The sequence below is a fragment of the Pyxicephalus adspersus genome, unplaced genomic scaffold, assembly GCF_032062135.1.
Source record: "Pyxicephalus adspersus unplaced genomic scaffold, UCB_Pads_2.0 Sca610, whole genome shotgun sequence".
Lineage (NCBI taxonomy): Eukaryota > Metazoa > Chordata > Amphibia > Anura > Pyxicephalidae > Pyxicephalus > Pyxicephalus adspersus.
Genome location: NW_027317617.1, coordinates 1 through 11,000, shown reverse-complemented (window position 1 = coordinate 11,000; position 11,000 = coordinate 1). Strand labels below are relative to the sequence as shown.

Below are 11,000 nucleotides of genomic sequence, written 5' to 3'. Positions count from 1 at the left end.
GTAACACAATCTGTAAAGGTTCTTGATGATCTAGGTTATGGTGTAGCTAGTAGTAGTAAATCTCATTAAACATGACTTATTCACTATGACGTCATTATAATGTTCATTATAAAACATATCTACTTGAATGTAACTTACTAGCTGTGTCAGAATATGTATATTGTGTATGGGTAGCAGTTTATGTGAAACCTGTAGAAAAGATAAACATACCTACCTATAATCCTTTACAAGCAATATTTAATGATCTTGACTATCATCTGAATATGGCCATGACTATTGTACACTATTCAACTTATACCTAAATACACTAAAAAGTATGACAGTAAAATGTATAACAGCGATAAAGAATCAGCATCTGCTATCGTAAATATTCGGAATTTCCCATCAAGAATGTAATGCAATCAGCCAGAAATACTAAGAAACATTATCAATGGGAAAATTGAGGATTGAAGTTGTTGCTTTGTATTATAAAACATTCAGTTCATACATTATAGGCATGTCAGGGATGACAAAAAAATGCACTTTGAGTTAAATACTAACAGTAACTACTATGATTTTATTTTTACCAGTTTGCTCATTCCTAATTTCAATTTTGCTCCATAAAAATGCAAAGTTGTAAATACATTTTAAAAAGGCTTTTGATTTCTAGATTGTTCCTATTTATGCTTGTTAATGTCATCTGTAAAACTATCAATATATCTCTGGTAAGAGTCTGTATCTATACACACACACACAGCACTTTCTAAGTAAAGCTTCTCCTGTTCTATATCCAGGAATAGCCATGTGTATGGCCAAACTGTATACAGGCTTGGGGGAGGGAGACCCCTCTATATATGGTCAGCACTTAGACCCCCAGCTTGGACCCTCACAAGGCTGGCCAGTCCTGGCTTGTCTCCAAATATGGAGTTGAGTGAGTGTGGGGTTTCCCTGACCACCACTACAGGGGCCACCAATATAAATACATGGCTAGATTCAGTACTTGACAGCTCACAGCTACACCTACGTCCTTACTGCTGCAGCACGGTGAGTTCTGCACAGCCATTGACCCTTCCCTATCCAGTTATATAGGCTGGTCATTTTACCGTTTCCTATCTAACTTTGTAGAATATCTTACTTCTTAAACTTCTTAAGTAGACGATTACTTTAACTATTCTTTTTCTATCTAAGCTCTTAATTTTTATTTTATAACTTTTACAACTTGATTAACTTTTGCTTTTACAAAACATTTAAAACTAGCCGAAAATGATCTTCTAGAATCCTAAAATTAGGTTCTTCCCTTGCTATGTTTTACATATTTTAAAAACCTTACATTTTCAAGGCATTAAATGACCTTTGGGAATCTTTGTAAGGTACTACAGGTTGTCTCCTAGGCTGTCTTCCCTGGCATTAATAACCCACACAGGAAATCCCACAGGTCATAAATTATTCATGACCTTGCCAGTCCTGCCAAGCCTTAGTTTAATCCCCACTTAAAAAATCACTAAACAGCTCCAATAATTTAACTTCATAATGCTGTTTAGTTAATGACTTGCCAGAATGCAGAGCATTGCTGAAACAATGAAGGGTTTAAATTAGCTATATTCTTATATTCCTTCAAAATATTTTGTGTATATTTTTCCTAAACCATAGGGTGTATCACATAAACTCTTTAAATTATGCAGTTTTCCTTTTATACCTAACATTAAAAAATGCTTTCCATATTTAGCAAAAATAAGTATGAATATTTAGTATTTTTCTATCAGTAATACTCTTGTGGGTTTGAAGGAGCAATCTCCTTGTCTTTTTAAATCCTGAAATGGTCACTTCATTTCATTCTCAAAGTAGAATCTAACCCTACCCTTTTATAACTCTCAGATATCCTTGCTATGCCTTATGGAGTCATTCTGCTGCCAAAATGCTAACTTGACAAGTTCTTCTGAGACAGCAAGGAACAGCTGGGCTCTAAGACAGATGGGAAAGCAATATAGACAGGTGGAGGAGTCACACTTGTAAACCAGGGAAATGTAAACGTAGTTATAAATCACTAAGCTATATTCTGAAATAAAATACACAAAAGTGTATTTATTTTAAATTCATTTAATCTTTCCCCAACAGCCTCCCTCTAAAATCCACCATGTGTGACGACGAAGAGACCACCGCTTTGGTATGCGACAACGGCTCAGGGCTGGTGAAAGCTGGCTTTGCCGGTGATGATGCTCCCCGTGCTGTCTTCCCCTCCATCGTAGGACGTCCTCGTCACCAGGTAAGAACCTGTAAGATCTGGGGAGTTTAGACACTAATAATGCCTTACAGGATCATTAAACATTGTTATAGGGAAACAATACACTTTGCATTTATAACCTTTTACACTCCCTTAGGAAGTTTTTTTTTCTTTTAGCAACAATTAAACTGAAATCTAATCTATAATTTTTTTGTATAAAATAGGAACCTGTAGCTTTTCTTTTTTTTTCCCTCAAATGCAAATCTTAAACATTTTCCTATTTGCATTAGAATTGTTTTTTTTCTGCAGACAGTTACTTTAGTTCTGCAATTTACCACCTAATTCTGACTACTTAATAAAAAAAACACTGTTGCAGCCAGCAGAACAGAATGTCAGCACTACAGCTTGCCAACAGCACCACCTTGTGGAACTGCAAACTGATCCACAGGCTTTTTAATCACAAAAATGCAAAGAACATAACATTTATTAATGGTTAAATGGTGTAATGCCATTTTTAGACTTTGTCTATTTCTTTCATAACTTATTAAATTGCAAGTACATATTTAGAGACCTCGTATATATTCCCAGCCCCTCCAGGTCTGGTTACTGATTTCTAATTTTAGTTTAAAAATACGTGGAGAATAAATTATAGTTTATACCCTAGGCTCTATTCATAAAGCTTAGGGAAGGATAATGATCACTTTATTTCAGTCATGGTAATTAAGCTTTGTAAAATTAGGGTTGTAAGACAACAGAAGATATTTATAATAAAACATCCATTTAAAGACCAGGTCTTCTAAATCAAGTTTGGAAAAATGTTTAAAACGAGTACAATTATTCCAAACAAGACTATAGCCAATTCTAACTTTTAAAGGAAACCCATTGTAAAAGGAATATGTAGTTTGGCATTGCCAGGCTGTCATAATTACACTTCAGCTTTATTCCTTTCTGAGAGTAGGAATTTTGACTTTTCTCTGCCTTTTGCTGTTGTGCTTAAAAGTTCTAAAGTCAGGCAACTAAGAAGTGCTAAAAAAAAAAAAAAAAAAAAACAGTGATAGTAGCCCACATTTGTTTTAAACATTAATTTTAGGTGATCTCCTATTTTAAATCAATGTATTTGGTCACAAGATGTTTTCCATTTAATGATTCACAGTCTTACTCTCTTGCACTACTCGCATGTTATGTATTAATCACATTTTCTCCTTTTCAGGGTGTCATGGTTGGTATGGGTCAGAAAGACTCCTATGTTGGGGATGAAGCTCAGAGCAAGAGAGGTATCCTGACCCTGAAGTACCCAATTGAACACGGTATCATCACAAACTGGGATGACATGGAAAAGATCTGGCACCACACTTTCTACAATGAACTTCGTGTCGCCCCAGAGGAACACCCCACCCTGCTCACTGAGGCTCCCCTGAACCCCAAGGCCAACCGTGAGAAGATGACACAGATCATGTTTGAGACCTTTAACGTCCCAGCAATGTATGTTGCCATCCAGGCTGTACTGTCCCTGTATGCCTCTGGCCGTACCACCGGTAAGATTTTGCATATCTAGTGTATCTGCACGCAAGAATAAACACATCCAATCAAGGATACATGATTAGACAAATAATGGAATGGTTTCTTTGGTGAAAGCTATACCCAACAGCAATATATTTACTATTACTTACTCACTGCATCATTTCTATTCATATTGTGCTACATAACATAAAGCTATTAAAAAACAATGTTAGAAACCAGGCTAAATATTATCCTAAAGCTAACCCTTTTCTGGGCGACTACTCTTTACAGATGTTAACACCTGGTCTCTAAACACCAGTGTCAACCTTAACTATAGCACATACTGTAAATATAGTTCTCTATAGTTGTAGCTATAACAAAATAACCTTGGCTCCATAGGTATTGTCCTGGACTCTGGAGATGGTGTCACCCACAACGTACCCATCTATGAAGGTTATGCCCTGCCCCATGCCATCATGCGTCTGGACCTGGCTGGCCGTGACCTCACCGACTACCTCATGAAGATCCTGACTGAGAGAGGCTACTCTTTTGTCACCACTGGTGAGGATTGCTTCTATTGCTTAGTACATTTGGCAATAAATTTAGTGTTAAAATACAATTAAAATGATGGATAGAAATACTACGTACATTTATGTAAAGAATTTATTAGACATCTGTTGACTTTTACGAATCCAGAGATTAAACTTCTGCTCTTGCCATCAGATATGGGAAGCAAGATGATGAACACAATCTATTATGCTGATTCCATCAAAATAAGTCAAAGAACCACTACTGCCTACTTTTTTTATTGTTACTTGGCCACGTTCATGTTCATCCTGTGGTTTCACAACTTTCACAACTCAACAAGTGAGCTAACAGCTAAAACAATCATACTGCTAGTAAAACAATAAGCTTTGGCTAGCACACTTGTTTTCGCCCAACAATTTAGCAAGTGCATCTATAGGATAAGCATGTTAGCCAGGGAGCTAGCAACCTCATAAAAGACACATTCAGTTTAAAGTAAACCATTACTAAGAGAAATATGGGGGCTGACATGTTTTTATCTTTAGATGACAAAGGTATTTCCTAGGCAGTGTATCTTGTATCTTGTATCTTTACTAGGCTTCAGTATCTCAAACTTAGTATTTGCATGAATGGGCCTAAGTGAAAGTCCTGAAACACTGGATCAGCATGACAGGTAAGACAATAAAGTGACAGAAAACTCTGCTTGATAAGATTTTTTTTTTACTAGAGAAGGGGGTACAAATGTTCTGTCCAGAGATAAACTAGCTCCTGTGTGTATGGGCAGGAGCTACATCATCCCCACCAGGACAATAAAGATTGCTGAGAACCTAAAACCCAGAAAAAGACAAGATGAAGATGAAAGCAGTCATGATGAATGAATCTTTTGATAGGATTCAATCTTGGTCACAACCTCCTAACCTCTTCTTCAAGAATAGGAGAGATTTGGACTGATTATTTGCATGTGGCTGCAGTTACAGCATATTGTGGCAAGGTTTGCTGTGAACCCAGGAGCTGCCATCTGGGTGGTTTCACACCAAATGGGCCCTAAGTATGCCATAATGTGCAAATATTCTGAGCACATTCAATTCTACGTTATTACAAATCAGATCAGAATTCGGGTTCATGTACGCGAGCTGTAACTTGTCATTTAGATCCAACACAGGCAGTAACGTTGGCAAATTTCTCAGCGTTATTTCAATATTTATCTGGTGGTTATTTGTCATTCATGGCACCGCATAAACGCTGATACAACTATTTGTGTATATTTCTCTGGTGTTCCCTCTAACTTCTATGGGTGGAAGTTTTTTCAGTTCTAGGTATCAGATAAATTGTCAGGAAAACATCTACTCTGTCATTCGTGTAAATGAACTGTTAGTGACTGTTGATCCAGGGAACATCCGATTGCCTCATGGAATCAGGAAGGATTTTTTTTTTCCTCTGTTGAAGCAAATTGTACCAAGGTTGTTTTTGCCTTCCTCTGGACCAACTATGTCTATAGTTTTATATCTGGGATATGTTTATTTCCCTAGTGGTTGAACTTGATGGACTTATGTCTTTTTTCAACCTAACCTACTATGTAACACAATCTATGTAACACATGGTAACCTACTATGTACACTAACTATGTAACACAATCTGTAAAGGTTCTTGATGATCTAGGTTATGGTGTAGCTAGTAGTAGTAAATCTCATTAAACATGACTTATTCACTATGACGTCATTATAATGTTCATTATAAAACATATCTACTTGAATGTAACTTACTAGCTGTGTCAGAATATGTATATTGTGTATGGGTAGCAGTTTATGTGAAACCTGTAGAAAAGATAAACATACCTACCTATAATCCTTTACAAGCAATATTTAATGATCTTGACTATCATCTGAATATGGCCATGACTATTGTACACTATTCAACTTATACCTAAATACACTAAAAAGTATGACAGTAAAATGTATAACAGCGATAAAGAATCAGCATCTGCTATCGTAAATATTCGGAATTTCCCATCAAGAATGTAATGCAATCAGCCAGAAATACTAAGAAACATTATCAATGGGAAAATTGAGGATTGAAGTTGTTGCTTTGTATTATAAAACATTCAGTTCATACATTATAGGCATGTCAGGGATGACAAAAAAATGCACTTTGAGTTAAATACTAACAGTAACTACTATGATTTTATTTTTACCAGTTTGCTCATTCCTAATTTCAATTTTGCTCCATAAAAATGCAAAGTTGTAAATACATTTTAAAAAGGCTTTTGATTTCTAGATTGTTCCTATTTATGCTTGTTAATGTCATCTGTAAAACTATCAATATATCTCTGGTAAGAGTCTGTATCTATACACACACACACAGCACTTTCTAAGTAAAGCTTCTCCTGTTCTATATCCAGGAATAGCCATGTGTATGGCCAAACTGTATACAGGCTTGGGGGAGGGAGACCCCTCTATATATGGTCAGCACTTAGACCCCCAGCTTGGACCCTCACAAGGCTGGCCAGTCCTGGCTTGTCTCCAAATATGGAGTTGAGTGAGTGTGGGGTTTCCCTGACCACCACTACAGGGGCCACCAATATAAATACATGGCTAGATTCAGTACTTGACAGCTCACAGCTACACCTACGTCCTTACTGCTGCAGCACGGTGAGTTCTGCACAGCCATTGACCCTTCCCTATCCAGTTATATAGGCTGGTCATTTTACCGTTTCCTATCTAACTTTGTAGAATATCTTACTTCTTAAACTTCTTAAGTAGACGATTACTTTAACTATTCTTTTTCTATCTAAGCTCTTAATTTTTATTTTATAACTTTTACAACTTGATTAACTTTTGCTTTTACAAAACATTTAAAACTAGCCGAAAATGATCTTCTAGAATCCTAAAATTAGGTTCTTCCCTTGCTATGTTTTACATATTTTAAAAACCTTACATTTTCAAGGCATTAAATGACCTTTGGGAATCTTTGTAAGGTACTACAGGTTGTCTCCTAGGCTGTCTTCCCTGGCATTAATAACCCACACAGGAAATCCCACAGGTCATAAATTATTCATGACCTTGCCAGTCCTGCCAAGCCTTAGTTTAATCCCCACTTAAAAAATCACTAAACAGCTCCAATAATTTAACTTCATAATGCTGTTTAGTTAATGACTTGCCAGAATGCAGAGCATTGCTGAAACAATGAAGGGTTTAAATTAGCTATATTCTTATATTCCTTCAAAATATTTTGTGTATATTTTTCCTAAACCATAGGGTGTATCACATAAACTCTTTAAATTATGCAGTTTTCCTTTTATACCTAACATTAAAAAATGCTTTCCATATTTAGCAAAAATAAGTATGAATATTTAGTATTTTTCTATCAGTAATACTCTTGTGGGTTTGAAGGAGCAATCTCCTTGTCTTTTTAAATCCTGAAATGGTCACTTCATTTCATTCTCAAAGTAGAATCTAACCCTACCCTTTTATAACTCTCAGATATCCTTGCTATGCCTTATGGAGTCATTCTGCTGCCAAAATGCTAACTTGACAAGTTCTTCTGAGACAGCAAGGAACAGCTGGGCTCTAAGACAGATGGGAAAGCAATATAGACAGGTGGAGGAGTCACACTTGTAAACCAGGGAAATGTAAACGTAGTTATAAATCACTAAGCTATATTCTGAAATAAAATACACAAAAGTGTATTTATTTTAAATTCATTTAATCTTTCCCCAACAGCCTCCCTCTAAAATCCACCATGTGTGACGACGAAGAGACCACCGCTTTGGTATGCGACAACGGCTCAGGGCTGGTGAAAGCTGGCTTTGCCGGTGATGATGCTCCCCGTGCTGTCTTCCCCTCCATCGTAGGACGTCCTCGTCACCAGGTAAGAACCTGTAAGATCTGGGGAGTTTAGACACTAATAATGCCTTACAGGATCATTAAACATTGTTATAGGGAAACAATACACTTTGCATTTATAACCTTTTACACTCCCTTAGGAAGTTTTTTTTTCTTTTAGCAACAATTAAACTGAAATCTAATCTATAATTTTTTTGTATAAAATAGGAACCTGTAGCTTTTCTTTTTTTTTCCCTCAAATGCAAATCTTAAACATTTTCCTATTTGCATTAGAATTGTTTTTTTTCTGCAGACAGTTACTTTAGTTCTGCAATTTACCACCTAATTCTGACTACTTAATAAAAAAAACACTGTTGCAGCCAGCAGAACAGAATGTCAGCACTACAGCTTGCCAACAGCACCACCTTGTGGAACTGCAAACTGATCCACAGGCTTTTTAATCACAAAAATGCAAAGAACATAACATTTATTAATGGTTAAATGGTGTAATGCCATTTTTAGACTTTGTCTATTTCTTTCATAACTTATTAAATTGCAAGTACATATTTAGAGACCTCGTATATATTCCCAGCCCCTCCAGGTCTGGTTACTGATTTCTAATTTTAGTTTAAAAATACGTGGAGAATAAATTATAGTTTATACCCTAGGCTCTATTCATAAAGCTTAGGGAAGGATAATGATCACTTTATTTCAGTCATGGTAATTAAGCTTTGTAAAATTAGGGTTGTAAGACAACAGAAGATATTTATAATAAAACATCCATTTAAAGACCAGGTCTTCTAAATCAAGTTTGGAAAAATGTTTAAAACGAGTACAATTATTCCAAACAAGACTATAGCCAATTCTAACTTTTAAAGGAAACCCATTGTAAAAGGAATATGTAGTTTGGCATTGCCAGGCTGTCATAATTACACTTCAGCTTTATTCCTTTCTGAGAGTAGGAATTTTGACTTTTCTCTGCCTTTTGCTGTTGTGCTTAAAAGTTCTAAAGTCAGGCAACTAAGAAGTAAAAAAAAAAAAAAAAAAAAAACACAGTGATAGTAGCCCACATTTGTTTTAAACATTAATTTTAGGTGATCTCCTATTTTAAATCAATGTATTTGGTCACAAGATGTTTTCCATTTAATGATTCACAGTCTTACTCTCTTGCACTACTCGCATGTTATGTATTAATCACATTTTCTCCTTTTCAGGGTGTCATGGTTGGTATGGGTCAGAAAGACTCCTATGTTGGGGATGAAGCTCAGAGCAAGAGAGGTATCCTGACCCTGAAGTACCCAATTGAACACGGTATCATCACAAACTGGGATGACATGGAAAAGATCTGGCACCACACTTTCTACAATGAACTTCGTGTCGCCCCAGAGGAACACCCCACCCTGCTCACTGAGGCTCCCCTGAACCCCAAGGCCAACCGTGAGAAGATGACACAGATCATGTTTGAGACCTTTAACGTCCCAGCAATGTATGTTGCCATCCAGGCTGTACTGTCCCTGTATGCCTCTGGCCGTACCACCGGTAAGATTTTGCATATCTAGTGTATCTGCACGCAAGAATAAACACATCCAATCAAGGATACATGATTAGACAAATAATGGAATGGTTTCTTTGGTGAAAGCTATACCCAACAGCAATATATTTACTATTACTTACTCACTGCATCATTTCTATTCATATTGTGCTACATAACATAAAGCTATTAAAAAACAATGTTAGAAACCAGGCAAAATATTATCCTAAAGCTAACCCTTTTCTGGGCGACTACTCTTTACAGATGTTAACACCTGGTCTCTAAACACCAGTGTCAACCTTAACTATAGCACATACTGTAAATATAGTTCTCTATAGTTGTAGCTATAACAAAATAACCTTGGCTCCATAGGTATTGTCCTGGACTCTGGAGATGGTGTCACCCACAACGTACCCATCTATGAAGGTTATGCCCTGCCCCATGCCATCATGCGTCTGGACCTGGCTGGCCGTGACCTCACCGACTACCTCATGAAGATCCTGACTGAGAGAGGCTACTCTTTTGTCACCACTGGTGAGGATTGCTTCTATTGCTTAGTACATTTGGCAATAAATTTAGTGTTAAAATACAATTAAAATGATGGATAGAAATACTACGTACATTTATGTAAAGAATTTATTAGACATCTGTTGACTTTTACGAATAATGCCCATTTTTCCCGAACACAGCTGAGCGTGAGATCGTGCGCGACATTAAGGAAAAACTCGCCTACGTAGCCCTGGACTTTGAGAATGAGATGGCAACTGCTGCTTCTTCATCCTCCCTGGAGAAGAGCTATGAGCTCCCAGACGGACAGGTCATCACCATTGGTAATGAAAGGTTCCGTTGCCCAGAGACCCTCTTCCAGCCATCCTTCATTGGTAAATAAAGAACCTTTTTTCCTAAACATATGACCAAAGTTTCAGCTTTTAACACCTGTCCTCACACACCTTTTTTGGTCCACCCTAGGTATGGAATCTGCAGGTATCCATGAGACCACCTACAACTCCATCATGAAGTGCGATATTGACATCCGCAAGGACCTTTATGCCAACAATGTGCTTTCTGGTGGTACCACTATGTACCCTGGTATTGCTGACCGTATGCAGAAGGAGATCACAGCCTTGGCTCCCAGCACCATGAAGATCAAGGTAAATTAGTTAAAGTTTAAAGCGCAACTCCCAAACTTGGGATATGCAGTATTACATCCACTAAAACTCAAATAACACAATTTAAATTAATTCTGAAAAATATACTTTCTCTACAAGCTAGGTTATAGAAGATGCATTAAATAGACTGATATATCAGAAGATATTATTCAGTTCATTAATTCCCCAGTAAAACATCTACTGCTATTGGTTTATTCAAATTTATTTCTCGCTTCCTGGGGCCACATACCTGTATCAATGACATACCAATGTAG

General features: G+C 36.8%; 2 protein-coding genes across 2 annotated transcripts; both read left to right on the top strand.

The window, feature by feature from the left end:
- Nucleotides 1-890: 890 nt before the first annotated feature.
- Nucleotides 891-4,326, top strand: LOC140321078 (actin, alpha cardiac muscle 1-like). The gene is made up of 4 exons (XM_072397961.1): nt 891-1,023; nt 2,095-2,242; nt 3,411-3,735; nt 4,100-4,326. Exons 2-4 carry the CDS (start codon nt 2,114-2,116, stop codon nt 4,321-4,323), a joined length of 678 nt encoding a protein of 225 aa, XP_072254062.1. The 5' UTR covers nt 891-1,023; nt 2,095-2,113; the 3' UTR covers nt 4,324-4,326.
- Nucleotides 4,327-6,741: 2,415 nt separating this feature from the next.
- Nucleotides 6,742-10,737, top strand: LOC140321079 (actin, alpha cardiac muscle 1-like). The gene is made up of 6 exons (XM_072397962.1): nt 6,742-6,873; nt 7,945-8,092; nt 9,261-9,585; nt 9,950-10,111; nt 10,267-10,458; nt 10,547-10,737. The coding sequence occupies exons 2-6, from the start codon at nt 7,964-7,966 to the stop codon at nt 10,735-10,737; spliced, it is 999 nt and encodes a 332-aa protein (XP_072254063.1). The 5' UTR covers nt 6,742-6,873; nt 7,945-7,963.
- Nucleotides 10,738-11,000: the final 263 nt, after the last annotated feature.